Source organism: Plectropomus leopardus, chromosome 23 (assembly GCF_026936395.1).
Source record: "Plectropomus leopardus strain MGB_pleo_1.0 chromosome 23, ASM2693639v1, whole genome shotgun sequence".
Lineage (NCBI taxonomy): Eukaryota > Metazoa > Chordata > Actinopteri > Perciformes > Serranidae > Plectropomus > Plectropomus leopardus.
This window is the reverse complement of record NC_142198.1, coordinates 12,082,293-12,099,860: the sequence shown is the minus strand read 5'-3', so window position 1 is coordinate 12,099,860 and position 17,568 is coordinate 12,082,293. Positions and strand designations below refer to the sequence as shown.

The 17,568-nt window shown below is 39.5% G+C and overlaps 1 protein-coding gene across 10 annotated transcripts in view; it reads right to left on the bottom strand.

Moving 5' to 3' along the window:
• The window catches only part of LOC121961921 (adhesion G protein-coupled receptor L3-like), a 273,036-nt gene that overhangs the window by 54,239 nt on the left and 201,229 nt on the right, over positions 1-17,568 (bottom strand). For all 10 annotated transcript variants that reach the window (XM_088073194.1, XM_088073195.1, XM_088073201.1 and 7 more), the window contains 4 exons: positions 13,909-14,092; positions 7,591-7,713; positions 5,284-5,489; positions 2,693-2,869 (listed from right to left, as the gene is read on the bottom strand). In XM_088073194.1, coding sequence (XP_087929320.1) covers positions 2,693-2,869; positions 5,284-5,489; positions 7,591-7,713; positions 13,909-14,092 — 690 coding nt within the window. The remainder of the gene's footprint in view (positions 1-2,692; positions 2,870-5,283; positions 5,490-7,590; positions 7,714-13,908; positions 14,093-17,568) is intronic.

Here is a 17,568-nt window from a genome sequence, read left to right as displayed (position 1 = left end):
ACCCACATCTGAATTCTGCTCGTCAAAATGGTTCAAATCCAAGCGTCCCAAAACTTCAGATCGCCGTCAAGGACAAATTGAGAGCGGTCATGATGTCACAGGCACAAAGCGGGAACATTTTGCCACTTCTAATTTGCGTGAAGCATGTGGCACTTTGAATGCAATCATAACACGGTGCTAAAAATGTACAAGGGCGACACAGACGACAGCTTATTAAGCCAAACATAAAGATCCCCTGAATATAACACTATCATTATTCCCAACTAGCATGCGTACGATCCATCGGCCAAAAAAACAACAAGATGAAAGATGATGGTAATACCGTAGTGAGCATCTGTCCTCCAAAGGAAAATTGTAATTACAGCTTGCCTATCTCTTTTTTTTTTCTTTCCGAGATGCCACTGAGAAATAAACAAGGTTAGAAAATAATCTGGTGCTCTGAGGGTAATGAGTAATAACAATGCAGAGATCAGCAGTGGTATGTTCTGTTGCCATGGTTACAAAAACAGATACTCTCTTCAATTTATGAAATTTCTTTCTCTGCCGCTCCCTTGCATGCACATACACACTCCCACTTTGCCTCAATTCACTGTGTTCTCAGATACAACACTGTGACAGTTTGGCAAATAAAAGGCCTCCGTATCTCCCATTCAGTGGCACCTTCCAACAAGCGGCCTTTTATAACATCCAAGTGGAAAAGATAGAGAGTAAGGGAGGGTGAAAAAGCGCTATCACTCACAACTGGGGTGTAACTACTGTCCACTTTCCTCCATTGAATGCAGTGCCACAAGCAAGCCAGGCTTTCCAAAATGTTAGGGATTGGCTTGACTGAAAGCGCTCCTTTTACTCCTTCCTTTTTTCTTTTTTTTTGCTGCTTTGCTTTCACGGCGTGAAGGATCCCATTCTTCGCGGCTCCCTCTCTATTCCAGACTCGGCTTCAGCCCTGCAGAGAGCTTAGTGGGTCCAAAAGTCACGCTGCTGAGTGACAAACAGTGGCTCTCTCTAGCTAGAAGTGAAGCACACCACCCCAGACCTCCCTGGAGACATGTGTAAGGGCGCAAAAACCAGACTGAATTTTAGATTGTGTGCATGAATGTTTTTGCAATTGGGTTGTGACTGTGTGTGGAAAAATGAGAGATGGAGTCGAGCTGGAGAGTATGAGGAGGTGAGGGAAGGTCTAGTGGTTTCATGGACAAGAGCCAACTGGGACGGCCCTCAGAGTGTTTTTCCCCACTGATTCAGACGAAAAGCTCTGGAGAGACAGATGCCAGATACCAAGAATACTCTGCTCCGTCAGCAGCGAGTTCCTCAAACTTCCCCTGACAGAAATAATTAAACCGTCTGTCAGCATCAGAACTACAGCAAAACTTCTCTCCTGACCGGCAATTCTCCTTCCCTTTTCTTTTCCTACTCGCTTGATTTAACAAAAAAAAAAGTTTTTTATTACCAACATCCTCTATACCCCTTTGTATCTTTTTCAACTTCACACTTGAAGTGCTGCCCATAATAATCACTCCACATAAATCTCACAGCCAAATTACAATTTCTTTCACGAACAGGGTAATTTTTTTTAAAATTCCATTATTACCTCTAAATGAATTGCTCTTCAGAACTTACACTTACTGTACTCATTTCACTGTTTCTGCAGCTACCCTGAGGGCAAAAAAGACACACACACACACACACACACACACACACACACACACACACACACAGAGAATCCTGTGATGAGGGGATACATTGTAATTGTTTTCTTTTTCCCCTCCCTTCTGTCTTTACTTAATAAATAAATAAACACATTCATGAATAAATAAAAGGAGCAGATGGAAATGGCTCAGACACTAAATAAATCTTTATGTTAGGTTTTAGTCCCTTAATAAACATATTTAGGTTTGACTCTAAATTTTTTTAAAGTTAGAAAAGTACATAAAAAAACAACAACTACACATTTTAAAGGAACTGTAATAACTGATTCCACACAATCATCTCACCTATTTTCGAGTAAAAAAAAAAGAAGATTTTCTTACCCCCACGTTGCCAACTATTCCTTCAAGATTTACATTCAGGGAACCCAAAGTGATCCAAAATCGAATTCCCAAACTATCCCTTTCACATGTAGCCACACACAGAGAGACAGCAACATTTTTCTATAGACCTTCAAAAACATGTTAAAGGCCAAAACAAATCGTTATTTGTAAAAACCAATCTGTAAAATGTGTTTCAAACAAGCATCGTGTGCTGCTGCCGGAGACAATCATATAGCGGGGCTGCTTCACCCATTGGATGTTTAAGATGTCTGCAATCAATAAACACTTTACACACTGACAGGATCATTGTTTAAAACTGTATGAATGGGCTGTGTGTGTATTTTGGCACTTTAAATGTTAGTCTGCAAAGTGCTGTGAAGGTCAGAAAACACTTATCAGTCTATTTTACCCTGTGAACTGAAAAGCAAAGGAAATATAAAATATATTGACAACTGCGATGAGAGGGATGTCTTCTGCTTTACAATGCATTACACTTTTTTGGACCTCACTTTACTTTTCAGCCAATCATGCTGGAATAGACTGGCTGGGTAAACCATGATGGATCAATGCATTTTCATTTCTCTCAACTGCATTTGGTAAATTGCACATTTTTCAGGGATAAATAGCTCCATTGAGAAGCATGAAAAGGAAGAGAGCTGGCCTACCTTGACATCCACATGGGCCATGAGGACAGCAAAATTGGTTAGATGCGTACAGGAGCATGTGGTGTGTGTCCTATTAGTGCCTAGCAAGCGGCAGTCCTGTGTCGACCAGTAGCCAGTCATGGTTCTCTTGGAGTAACTCCAGAATGAACAGTTGGGGTTGAAGTTCTCCTCAGATTGCTGCAAGGGCATAAAGAGAAATAAATCAGTAGAATCAGACACAGTGGAATTAATAACAGGAAGACACATAGAATGTAACCACGGGAGGTGAACCAGGTCTAGAGTTAATCATACATTAGCTTTGTCCATTTTTACTGTCCTTTGTTTGCAGGATAAACATCCTCAGAACAGGCTCATTTTTCCCCACTGCAATCTGTATCCTTCTAAAGTGAATAGCAGGTGGTTTTCCTGTCATACAGCATCAAGCAGCACCATGCCTGCTTTTCATTGTGTTTTTTGACCTTTCTCTTTAACTTTCACGGCATGAAAATGGACTGCCCCACTGTTTAATGGGTACCACCGCTGCCTGCGCCGGGCTACAGCCCTAATGACAAGCACGCCTCCCCTGCTATCTCGCTTGCTATTTTATAAAAGTCACCCACAACCACTGAGGTCGGTTAACACACGCGCACAACAAAACTTAACTGCTGATAAATAGATACATCAACCGCCTCTCCCTCTTGAGCCCAATTTCTTTTGTAGTTGCAGAAACAAAAGGATCACGATCCTTTCCTTTGTAGCTCACAGCTTCCAAGGTTAAACGCGTCTGCTGCTGTCTTACTATTAACACCGCAAGGAGCTGCATTTTCTTCCCAGTTTCACATGTGCTGTATGGTAATTAGTCTAATAAGGTTTATCCTCTTTGAATGTAAATTTGCCGCTGACTGAGTTTACCCTTCACACATCCAAAACCCTGTGTAAAATATTCCACAGCAAGGAGATAGGATGACCCTCTGTCCCATTAATGGATTTAATTGGTCCCATTAAGTGGTGAGGCAAGGAAGCAAAACAATAACTAGAGGACACATCATCATCCCAGAAGAGCAGTGATCCAAAACATCATGGTTGAGAGGGGAACTTAAATGTGGAAAGCCAAAAAAAAAGAAAAAGGAAAATGCAAAGCCTTGCTCAGCAGAGTTGAGATAACTACCGTTAATTTTCAAGGGCAAGGTTGAACATACCTGAGATAAATACTTAATATGTTTTATTCTGTCTGGAAGCATACTATATAGAATACTTTATGCATACAATGTTCTCAATGCAGGGGCAGCACCTAGGGCTGAAAGAGACTATTATCACAATTATTTATTCACGTTTGATTCATAGAGCCAACTATAAATGAAACTGAGATAAAAACAGTAATAATACCGCAGTATTTACAGTACATCAAATAAAAATGCATTATTTATCCCTGCAGAAAAATACAAAAAATGGCCCGCAGCCATGCTTTAGAAGTAGAGACCAGTTAATTGGAGCATTCTCTTAACAACACCTCTGACTGACTTACCAGTTTACCAGAGAAGTGGGAGCTTTTGATTTGATGCACCAGAGCAAGCGCTTCATATGCAAAACGTCAATAATGCATCCGATCAAGTTTAATTAATTATGCAAGTTTGTAATCATGATTAATATATGATTAATTGTACAGCCCTTGGTGTACACAAAATGCACTCTATATGTAAATGTCTGTATGTTTGTGATGAAACAAGCAGCTCTCTTGGTGTGCTGCACTGTCATGAGCAGACGAAGCTGCTGTGCAGAAAACACACTTCTCCAAAAAGCGGTGTTTTATTGAAACAACTTGATCTAAGAGAGAAAAGGGTATGAAAGCGGCAGTGCCCCAACATTAGACCAACAGTAAAATTACTGAATCTACAGTCCAAATTACAAATTACACTTAAGGCAGGTGAGTCACAGCAATAACTGCACTGACATTGCCCCCTGACATTTTCTCACCATTTAATTTTGACATCCATAAGCTATCATCCCTTTTTTTTTCTTCCTTTTATCCTTCTGAGTTTTTTTCTGCCCTTTTTGCTTCCTTCCAGGGCCCTCCTACACATGAGACCCGCTGCAATTCTCTTATGGTTGTTCAACATCCCTGATAATCGCTGAGGGCGCCGTTCGTAGACAAAACAGGGATATTTCGAGCGTAGCAGAGTGTGGAGAAGATAATGGAGTCAAGAGGGAGAAGTCGCGACTCCCCACAATGACTAAGCAGCCTCTGGTGAGGCTCGATATGACTGATATTCGTTCAAGAGATCAGGCTGGTATTTGTTCAAACTAATAAACAACAACATGTATCCCCGGCATCACCTTGTGAGCAGTTTTTCCACACCTTTTTTTGAATAAAACTTCACATTAACTTAATGTTCTTGGTTTGAGATGGGATTTCTATATTTTCGTCGCACTTCAGGGAGAGAGAAAATTATGATGAAAGGGTTCTATCAAGGAGGTGCATATGCAGGAGTGTGTTTTTTTGTGAAAGTAAAAGAGAAAGAGACAAAAAGCACATTAAATGCAGGGGCAGCCACATCAAAGGAAAAAACAAAAAACATCTCGACTCAGACACACTTTCAGAGACAGGAAATTACCTGTAGATGTCTGATGGTGAAAATGACAGGGTCAGAGAGGTAGACTTTGTTCGAGTCCTTGTTGATGGCAGCCGTGATGACCGGTGAGTTGACAATGACGGAATAATTGGTAGCCATGGCTTCACTGCCCAGCTTCATGCTGGCGTTCTCCGTTGAAAGGTAGACCCCGATGTGTTTGTACAGGACGAATGCTATTCGGATCTCACCTGCAGGAGAAAAAATAGGGAAAGTGGTCAGTCTTCCTCAAGTGACGTGTAAACCGAGAATACATTGGCAAAAAAGTATGTGGACAACCCATCATTCCAACCATGTGTGATTGTTGAACACAAAAAAATGAGCAAAATTTACTTTAAGTGTTGCTGAATATTTCTTTAACGCCATTACAAGCTACAACCCACTATGACAGTAGACATTATTTTTACATCATTATTAATATAGGGCTGCCCTTTGAAAATTGGAGATTTGAATCATCAGCCAGAGACCCCCTCAGTCGACTGAGATTGCTTTAAGTCGAGCAGTCATTTTTTGTTTTTTTTGTTTGTTTTGTTTTTCCCACTAAGCTGTTTACCTGGCTATTGAAAACTAATATTCCACTATTATTCCCCGTTTACATACAGCCGTGCATAGTCCAATCAATGTGCACCAACATGTTGTTCATTACATCAAAATATGGAAAATGGGAACGGCTAGGGCCACTTTGGCCGTTATGCATCAAAATAGGATTTTTTTCAAAGTTTTCCAAGGATGGAGGAGGTGCTTGATTGTGCAGGATTTCGTCCCTCTTTCATTAGTTTAACGTCATCCTTGAGAAGGTTGCATAATCAACTAGAATTGACCTTTTGACCACCAAAATCAAATCAGTTGATCAGAGTCCAAGACATTTTTTGTGCCAAATTTGAAGAAAATCCCTCAAGGCATTCTTAAAAAATAGCGCTCACAAGTACAGTGCGGACAAAAGGACAACCCAAAAACATGCATCTGACCATGGCTATCGCCAGTGCAGAGGCATAAAAACCTATTGATATCCAAGTCTTTCTTAATGTTTAAAAGTAGGTGTGTTTGTACTTACAACCAGAAATGTGGGCCTTGCAAGCTGACTAAAAGGTTTGTGTTCAGCGTGGATCCAAACAGATAAATTTGCTGTAAATATGCTGTTTACTTGGCCTGTATCAAATTCAGAAAATGCTCATATTCTGAATAATAGTGGAACATTAGTGGGCATGGGCATGTAAACATAGTTAGTGTGCCAATAGTTAAATCGGTCAAATAGAAATAATAACAAAAAGAATACTAGAAATCATCATTCGGCTGAGGTGAAGCTGAAGAATCCGTACATTGTAGAACTTTTCAAAAAAAGAGACCAAAGTCAAGGTTGCCAGAATGATTCAACAAAAGGAAAAAAGGAGAAATATTCCCTACTTCAACAAATGGTTATTTTAATTCAGCATCCAAAAAATATGGTTATCACTCCTCTATTGGCACTGACACAAAGGCGAGCATTTTTCTTGTTAATAATGTCCTCCTCTGCTTCTCTCTCACACACATCTCTCTCGCCTCCTGCCGCCTCACTTTTGAGCACTGATATGAAAGAAAGTCCCCTCCTGCCGTGACTAAGATCACTCGCTCAGATGAAAAGAAAACAATTTGGGTGCTATAGCACTGGATGGCGGAGAAATATCCGCCACCCTGCTATAATGATCTGCCTGGGCACGGCTGGACATGGACTTAGTCATCCGGCTGAGAGGCACCGGGCGCAGCTTGAGTCGATTCTGATTTGCATGGGCTGATAATAAAGTCTAAAAATGGGGATGTATTGCTCCTGAAAATAGCTATGTATTGTGTCTAACTACCCCCTTTACAGTTTAGAGGCAGTGCTTGAATGTAACTAATTCTACAGCCAGGGTCCTATTTGAAGTCTTACAACGATCCCTGTGCTTTATATGTGGCTGAACAAAGGCTTTAGGAGGCAAATTGAAAGTTATTCACATGCATCTGCAGTGACATTCCTACAAAACCACTGCAGCCCCGTACGATGTCACATCCAGGTTTGAAAAAAATAAATACATGACAAAAAGAATTTTTGATTAATTACAGTGGATCTTGCATGCCAGAAAATCTTTCAAGCAGTACTAAAGTATTTCTGCTATAGCCATGTTGAATTTCGTCTGTAACATTTCTTTTTTTTTCTTTTTTTTTTTTTTTTTACCACAAACCAAATACAGCAATTTAAGCTGTGTGCCAGGCATAATTACACTTCAAACCAACAACAGGGGAGCAATGAACACAGATTCAAAAGGTCTGACTCACCATTTCTTCCGTGTTGCTTTAGCGTGTTAGCTGAGAGGTGGATGGAGTTGCCCTGTCCTCCGGTTTGCGGGAACTTCAGATCAGGCAAATTCCCATCTGTGCTCATCCTTGCCACCTCCAGCTCTGCACACATACAGAAAAAACACAAGTAAGACAGCAGTTGGCAATCAATAAGTTTGATTTTTATGACACACAATCGACAGAATTGACCTAAAAAAACGTGGTGCAGACTATAAATTCCACTGGCACAATACACAGTGTCACAGCCCTGAACTGAGCCCTTAAAGGAAAAAATCCTACATTACGATACAGTTCTGTGATTTCTTGCAGAGATTTATTAATGATATTAATGATGAATAACTATTTAATATAATAAAAACGGTAACAGTAAAGTGTTTTAAATTGCCTTTTGATGCAAATGCTCAAAATGCTATACAGTGTATCATACCCTTGGTTTCACATCAAATGAACAAGAAGTTAGACCATAACAGTGTACAGTTCCATCCAAATATGGTAACTTAATAACTTAATAAATGTGGCGTATGGAGAAAATCAAATATTGTGATTTTTTTGATAAAACACTTTTATACCAGTATGGCAATGATAGTGTAGGGTTGACGATTGGTGCTTTCACAAAATATTTTAACAATGACATTTTTGATAAATAATCATCAGTAATGTGGATGTAATGAACAAGTGGGTAAAGGCAAAATTTAAGAAGATATCTAGTCTCACACCACAATACTGACATAATATCGATATATTACCCAGCCCTACAGGAACAATAATACACGATTTGCCGTTATGGTGTTCTTAGCTTATATCCATACAGACAAGGTCACACTAACCTTGGTTTTTGGGTGTTTGTGCCAAATTTGAAGGAATTCCCTCAAGAAGTTCTTGTCTCATATCATGATATCAACATTGTATCATGATATTGCCAAGTAATCCACTCAAAATTCAGTAAGGTTCAACAGAAGTTTAACACAAAAGAAACAATAAAACTGATCACAGATGCTTTGCATCTGACTTCTGTTTGACTTCTGTTCTAATTGCTGTGAGGTAAAGACCTGGCAGCAGAGAGCAGCCATACTTAAAACACACCACCAATCACTCCACTGATTCAAAAAGCTATTTTCATGTTGTAGCTGATTAATCTAAGCATCTCCAATGAGCACTTAATGTGACACGTCCTTTCTTGATTCACGCAGCTTTGAAGGGCTGCCTCCCTCTCAACTGTGCGTACAGGGGAGGTTGATCTCTTGCTATAGGTTTCTTAATCAAGTGTTCAGGTGACATTGTTTTCTCTTAAACTGTAAATACAAAGGTTGTCTTTGGCCTTTGAAAAAAAAAAGACGTCTTCATTTCAAGGAATCTTTTTCTCGAGAGGAGCGGAGAGAGCGAGAGATACAAGGAGGAGATAAAGACCAGCCTGGGAAGACGAGCTCGCTTCTGCGGCAGCTCAACAGCTGTTGTGTCTGAAGCAAGCTCCTAATTTATGGTTCAAAGACTCCGGCGTCATACAGCAGAGGAAAATGAGCTGCTGATAGGAGCCCAGCTGAAATAAAAAAGCTCATTCCATCAAAGTTATTATGGTATGATACAATTCAGTTTAATAAAGCAGTCGAGTGTGCTCTAATCTCGGGTACGGGTGACCTGTGTGAAGTCTAGGCATTCCTAAATGTCACATTAACTCCCAAAGCACTGAGATGAATCCACTGATTCATTGTGAGGTAAAGAAGTTACACAAATGTCAAATTCCAAAAGATGAGGTGAGCTGTATGGACTAATAAAGGACTATTTGTGCTTCTTGACAACAGTTGGTGGGAAGATCAAAAATACTCCCATGTCTATACAGTAAATATGTTGCCACCGCCAGCAGCCTGTTAGCTTATGTTAGTCCTCCTATTAGCCAGTGGTGCCCTCAAGGGGGTTCCAGGAGGGGCTGTAGCGCCCATGATACAATTCCTGCCTCCTCATTGGCCCCCTGGGCGGAAATTATTGATGATAATTTTGACATTACTATTTTTAAGAGGCTGTGGTGGCATAGTGGCTAAGAGGGCTAAAATGCTCCAAAGACAGGCTACATTTTGGCAAAGGGGAAGAGAAACTTGAACTGCGATTTTTTTATTATCATTTGAACTTTTACCTCAAGATATCTGAATGAAAATGAATTTGGTGGGTGTGCACCAGTCTCCCCTAAACTTGAGAAGGCTTGTTCCAAGAAAATGTTTTGTTACTTACAATCAAACTCACAATTAAAGTTTTACAGTTGTCTGTTTTAAGGAAAATAACAACCAGGCTGAAGAAAAATTCATTGTTGTTATAACTTTTCATTTCAGGGGCCCCGACTGGCCACCCCTTTGACAAGTTTATGGGAGCACCACTACTATCAGCACCTTATAAAGCTCACTATTTAACACTTTATTTCTTGTTTCTGTAATCAACTGAAAAAACAAAGTGTAAAAACGACATGTTGCCAAGGTTATCTGACTATTTCTTGGCGCGGTGCGCCTACTTCCTGAATTTCATCATCAGCTTGATGTTGCCAGATAACCAGCAGAGACTGCAGGAAGTAACTGTGCCAGTCTAAGGAGTTACCACATTTATCCTCATTTGTGCTTAATTTTTTTGGAAGCTTTCTCCTTTTTTGACCAAATCTGAGTGCATAACCTTAATTGATGCAAGTGTCTGCATTTGTAATGTATGCAAATGTTTTGTTTTGGTTTTTTTTCCCTCACAAAGGTTACCAATTTCAGACAGTGTTTTGAGATTAAATCACATACACTTTCATATCAGCTGCCTTTATGTGTTGGAGACGGTGATTTCGGATCATAATCAGTCTAAACATTTCACGGTCAATGACACCGCATTTGCTTCTGCTAAACTACTACACTAAAGGCATTCATATTTGGTGCAACACATAAACTGGCTGGCAGATCAGTCTACAGTGGAGAATCTCAACTCGGACCTCTGCTCCATCAAGTGTAAAAAATAGAAACTTCATTAAGCCTGATAAGACACTCAGCTGATGATCTGATGTCGGTGGACTATGACACCTCTGTCTTTGAAGAAGGTTAGTGCCCACAAAAAGAGTCCCTATTTAATCCTCCCTTTGTATCCATTGTCATACCAAAGCTTCCCGTACTTTCTCTTAAAAAAAAAAAAAAACAACCTTTGTATTAACATTCTTTTGTGCTTTTGCAAAGGCCAGGGGGTTTTGGGTGATACATTCCTATTCAACTTAGCTAAGACAATACCCCAGATAGCTCACCATTCCCTGGATTCCAAGCCTGCCTTTGGAATAAAGGAAGCATTTTTCTTCTCCCTCTCTAACTCTCTTTTCCCTGTGTGGTTGTGTAAAAGAGCTTACGATGGGCTTTAGGGAATTCCTTTGATGCCATAGTAGTTGTTGGACCCAAAGGCTATACCTTCAAAGCCCGTTTAAATAACACGCTAATCGGCAGAAATCTGCTCATAAGATTATCATGCGGAGAGTGAAGCACACTTCTGCGCAGACAAAGCCCTCAACGAGCACATGCACTGTGACGTGTAAACACAAACACAGACACAATGGCTGAGGAAATATCCTTCTTCTTTGAAAGCGAAGAAAATAGATCTCATTATCGGCTTGAGTCGAAAATGGGAGCGAGGCTTTCTTACTCTTCAAGATTCACTTTAAAGCAAGAAACGCAGCTCGCCCTGACATTGAAGATGTGTCACCAGGTGGAACGAGTGTGAGCTACAACACACCTGAAAACCCATTCAGTTTGCATGTAATTCATTGCGAGAGATCAATAATTAGCCGCTGCAGTGATTACTGATGTTTAAATGGGCCCCCTTGTCCTCATTTAACTACTCTGCATGGCATGAAGGATTGCAGGAGCCAAATGGCTTTAAAAAAAAAGGCAAAAAAAAAAAAAAAAAAGCAGAGCAAACAGAGAGATGAGACCTAGTAAACATGTCACCAGCACATAATTAACCAGACTACCACTATGTGCTATAAAATCTAACTCCAGTTGAGCAGGCATCGTCTCCTTCCTCTCTCCAAACGAGCCCAGAATTTTCTTTATACCCAGATGAATTGTGTGCCAGATACAATAAAATAATTTTTATTAATTCTCCTAACGCTTGCTTCCTTTTAAGTCAGCAGACCTATATTTTTAGGTTGCCATGGTAGCAGGAACTTCTACTTATTCTAAGAAGAGGGCGATACATCATAACATTATTTTTTCTTAATTCCCATTGCCCCCGTCTGCAAAAAAAGGTTATTTAATTCAATTGTATGTTGTGCCTTGCAAATGGCTCTCAATATGAACCACAGATTTAATAAATTCTACTTTTCAACAACTGATGTATCCAGTTCTGAAAAACACCATGTGGGAAAATATTGACGACACAAGTTCCATTATCTGTGCTCACTTGGTATTTATACACTGAATAATGAGCACTGATCCCTGATCTGCACGACTAGTGGCTAATTGCGACTAATAATTGACATGAATATAAGTACAATCATTTGAGATAATTGTCAATTTACAGCTGACTGCCATCAGGCACGAGAAGCCCTGCCAAATTTAACCTCCTGCGAGAGAGAAAGAATTAATCCAGTGACCTTCACACTTGTTCCACAGCCTCAAGAGCACTGCTGTCAATATGAGAGCGCCCGGATCAATAGCAGCATGGTGAACTTTGTAACCCCTGTACAAGTGGCAGGAGGGATGAAACACTTCAGACATGAGAGAAACAATGCTGGGAAACATTATAAAGACCAAATGAAACATTCAGCCCTTGAAATTTAGCTTCCAATTTTCTCAATATCATAATTGACAATGCTGTCTTCCAGCTGAGCCAAATATCTGTTTGTCAGCATCTTGAGGAGAAATTAACTTAATGCTGTCCAAGCTTTTTTACTCACGCAGACAAAGTCAACCAAATTAAAGTGTAATTTGCTTGCTGGCATACAATTTTCATAGCTTTCATCAATTTGTAGGTTTGCTTTTAATGTTTTTTTATATGCCATCAACCTGCCAGGGACTGCAGATAAAAATCTGGCACGTTTATATGATGGACCCAAGTGCTTGTGTTAATTAATGTGCATTGTTTCTTCTTAAATAACATAAACATAAAACTAGAATTACGCCTCGCAGATGTAGGCTTCTGCCAACTAGTTGCAGTTTATAGCCATGTCTGTCCAGATGCATATCATATATTTAGCTGAGACTATGAGGGAATTAAAAGGTTATAAGTGCAGTTTTTGAGGTAACATGGATGCTTCACACACATACTCCAACCAAAAGATCTATACAATTACCACAGCTTCAAGGTGGGCACCCAAAATTATTGTCACCAATTCAGTATCTGACCAAATGTCCCTCCTTCTGTTCCTAAATTTATGACATTGAGTAATGGCCAGAAAACTATTTCTGCAGAACATTATGGTGTTGCATAAAATTTGACCTTTGACCTTTTAAATATATAATGTCATCACTTTGTTATTTTATCCTATGAGACATTCGTGTGAAATTTTGTTATTATTAGTGTACACATTTTTAAGTAATGGCAAGGAACATGTTTTGTGAGGTCACAGTGAACACAAAGTCTTAACAGTTCATCATTAAGTCCAGGTTGACATTTGTGCCAAATTTGAAGAAATATCCTCAAATTTTTCTTGAGATAACACATTTAGGAGAATGAGACAGATGCAAGGTCACAATGACCTTGCCCTGTTATCACCAAAATCTTAACAGTTCATTGTAGAGCCAAAGTAGTTGTGCTAAATTTGAAAAAATATGATATTCAGATATTGCGTTCATGTTAATGATATGGACAAGGTAACAGTGATCATGACCTTTGCTCTATAACCATCAAAAGTGAATCAGTTTATCCTTGATTCTAAGTGGACATTTGTGCCAAATTTAAAAAAATGCTCTCAAGACCTTTAGCGGTATCCCACACCTAAAAATGACAGTGACTCAAGACCAAAGTGACCATGACCTTTTACCCACAAAATCTTATCAGTCCGTCCTTGAGTCCTTATGGATGTTTGTGCCAAGTTTGAAGAAATTCCTTCAAGGAATTCTTGAGACATTGTGCCCATTAAAATGAGATGGACCAATGACCAAAAAACATAATGCCTCCACCCTGGTGACAGCCGTGGCCAGAGGAATTATATTTTCCAAAATATTTCTTGTATTTTTATGTTTAAAACATGTCTGGAGGGGATGTTTCAATTTCTTCACCGTTGTAAAACAAGACATGACAACATGACATTTGCATGTGAAGACAGACAAGTGAAACATCTTAAATTGTACTCACGGATGTTGTCAGTGTTCTCTTGCACGATGTCCGTCTTAAGCAGGTTGTCAGCCAGGACGAAGGCCCCTTGTTCCACCGTATCCAGCAGCATGGTCGCGGCCCTCAGCTGCTCGCCTGTGCTCAGCTCCCTCCATGCCGCCTGGGCCTGCGGCTGCAGCAAATTGTTGACTGTCTCCACCATGGCCTGGGGAGTCCAAATCATCGATTTAGTGAAAAGGAGCTAAGCTGGCCTGGGACTGCTGTTGTTTGACATGGTGATTTGGTAAACGGTATGAGTGAAGGAAGATAAAAGAGAGTTCAAGACTGAAAAAAACAAGTCACACAATCCTGTGGGATTGTGCAAGGAAGAAGCATGAATGGTTTTTCTTTTGAACTGAAAATTTCATAATCATCTTTCTACTGAGCAATTTCATGACCCTATTTCCAATTCATTTACAAGTTATGCTTTTAGACATGGATTGTGACTGGTAGCAGCAACACCTGAATCTGTAATGGCACTGGATATGACTGAATTTGTTGCTGCTTCCTTTTATCTATGAGAATAATTAATCATGTAAATGAATCAGATCCAGTGCTTACAAGACCAGAGGCCAAGTATTACATGACTTGAGGCTAAAGTCTTTAATTGGTGAGATTAATGTTATTCATGCAGCCAATCCGGATACACAAAAGCCTACAAAAAAACAAAAAAAAACCCGGCAACATTGAAACATTCCAACGTACAAGATATTTGCTGGTAGCAACAACCTGCAACTATTCAGCTCACATCCTTCCTGCATATTAATAGCTAAGAACAACTATTACGCCTTCTTTAATCTGCTCACAACAATGCCGAAGCAAGTAAGCAAGGAAGAAACAAGAACATTCTCAAGACAAGATGAAAAATTAAGAGCCATTAAAGATTTAAAAATGCCAATGGCAAGATTTATGAATGGAATACTAATTGGTCAAGCAAAGCAATTAATTCCTGGTACCACTGCACCGAATAACTGCCAGTGGAAGAAAAGCTCTCTTTCTAAGCCATTAAACTACAGTAGGTGGTCACACGCAGAATTATTAGAAATTTCCTGCACTGCTATTAAGAGTGTCATTTCCATCTTTTCAATATCTGATACAAACTTGGTTTGACATTTGACTCCTTTCACGCGTCTTCAAAAGACACTTGTGACATCCTGAAGATGGAGGCTATGATGTGTGTTTAAAAAGGGGTGTCACGCCACTGAACTTTCTCTCTGAACTTCACGTAGATCCCCTTTTTTGATCAATGGATTATGAAAGGGAATAAGAGTTTTAGCATGACTCAAAAACAGCACGGGGATAAAGCCAAAGGCGATAAGAGAAATCATGTGGTTTAGTGTATCAAATAAATTCCTCATCAAAAGACAGGAAAAACTGGCATTACAGTCACAAAGCGTAACTGTAATGGACCCCCCCAGTTACCTTGTAATGTTAAGTTGTATGTTTGCTTCAAATCACTGTGATAGCGAGAGGAGACGGAGGACTGATTGTATTCAACTCACTGGCGCTGGATGAGAATTTCAAACAGCACCAGCTGGCTTTTCCTCATTCAAAACATACCCTGCACACATTAAGCCGCCCACACCCAGACACAACCACACACACTGTGAGAGACTGACGCAAGAGTGAACACACACCTCTGCACCTGCTAGTATACAAAAACACAAACTCGCACACATGCACACACACACACACACACACACACACACGCACAGGCAGTCTACCAACTTTGATGTGATTATTCATTATCTGCAGCCAATCTCCAATCACACCTTTTGACATTCAGCTAGAGGCAGAGGTTGATTCACTCTCAATTAAGGAGCTCTTTTTCTTCAGGCACTGACATTTTTTCTCCCTTTGTTCGCCACTGCAATTTTTTTCCCAGCACTTCTTAAAACACTGAAATAATGGTTCTTCTGGGGAAGGATTGATGGACTTGTAGAGGAGGCTGTCTTCTCGCATGCAGAAGAGATGCACAAAAAAGGTGGAAAGACAGCCAGAGACAAGAAGGATGGGTCAGAAACTTCAGGAGTGATAGTTAATTTATAAACGTGAGTGAATAAAACAACTAAGGTCAGGCTATAAAGTATGTATCAAAACATTAATATTGTAATAAAGATCAGTTTTCTTACAAGCCCTTCAGGCATATATAACATCGTGTAAAGAAAAGCAATAAATCTGACATTCACTCCCAGTGCATCATTTGGACGTGCAATAGATTACCAAATCACTGCGATGCAAATTATTCATTACTGTTAGTAGTACATGTATGGCATGCCAATTTCCCTTCATTCATCCAGAGAATGAAATAATGATATCAAGACGGTTGAGTATTGTTTGGAAGGCATGCGGCTCACAGTATGCTCTACAGATGAAATCTGAACTTTTAGCCTTCAGTACAATATGATGCAAAAAAGGTGTCTTATAATGTCCATCATCTCAATAGAGAAAACGTTTAAGCTATTTGTTGCAGGTTGAATCAGTTACAGCCAAATTCTGTGAAAGGAAACTCAGAAGAAAACCGAGTACCAGGATAGTTACATTGTTCACCTAACTGAACCATTTCTATGCCTTTGTCCAGTGCATTGGTTTACTGGCTGTTATCATCAACTTACAAAAGTAAAAGACCCTGTACAAAGGACACTGTACAAAAATGTTTTTTGTCGGTTATTACCTTGTGTCCTTGAGAGTTTTGTTAAGCTCTCTGTGTGCCAAACTGCATTGAAGTGATCATTTTAGACACTGATGTCATGGCCTTCAAGTGTTTGTTTTTTTTTCTAGAACATTGGTTTTTTTTTTACATTTAAAAGGAGAAGAAATTGTAACATTTTCGGAAATTCTCTTCTTCGCTTACTTGCAGATGGTTAGATAAACTAAGAAAACTTTTCTGTACGGAAGCTAACACCATAAGCCAGTTAGCTAAGCATGGATATATTAGCATGGATTAAAGGAACAACACAAAATAAGTTAGTAGGTAAGCGATAGAGATAATAGCAGGTCGATTTTGTAACCTTTGGGCAGAGCCGGAACCCGTTTCCCCTGTTTCTACTTTTTTGTACTAAGCGAAGCTAAATGGTTGATAAATATTTTTCATACGGACGTGAGAGTGGCATCAATCTTCTTAATTAACTTTCAGCAAAAAAACAAATTCATATCCCAAAATGCCAAACTCTTTGCTGAGGGATGCTTTTTTTTTCGCTCAACAAAGAATGCGTTTCGTTGTTTCAAAGACAATACAGTAATATTAATTAAGTCAGTGCTACATCATGAGATCAGTTAATCATCCATTAAGGTAATTTTTAACAACCCTTTTGATTAAATAATATTGAGCTTGCAACTTTTTCCTTTGCAAATCCTCAACTGGCAAAATATTGAACTGGAGAGCTGAATTTATCTATTCTAGTCTTTGAATTTAAGTTCAAGGTCATTCAAGTTTTTTAATGCACAATGGCAATAGGGACTTTTTTAGGTGGAAACCAATATTTCTTGAATCCCAGTAATGGCTCTGACGCCAGATAGATGACAAATCTTCACTCGTACCAAATAAAACCTGTAGGTATATGTCTGCCCGTAAACCTTTAAGCACTATGTGCATGTGTCCAAAGTGTGTATTTGGGCAACAACATTGCAAAAATCACTGGT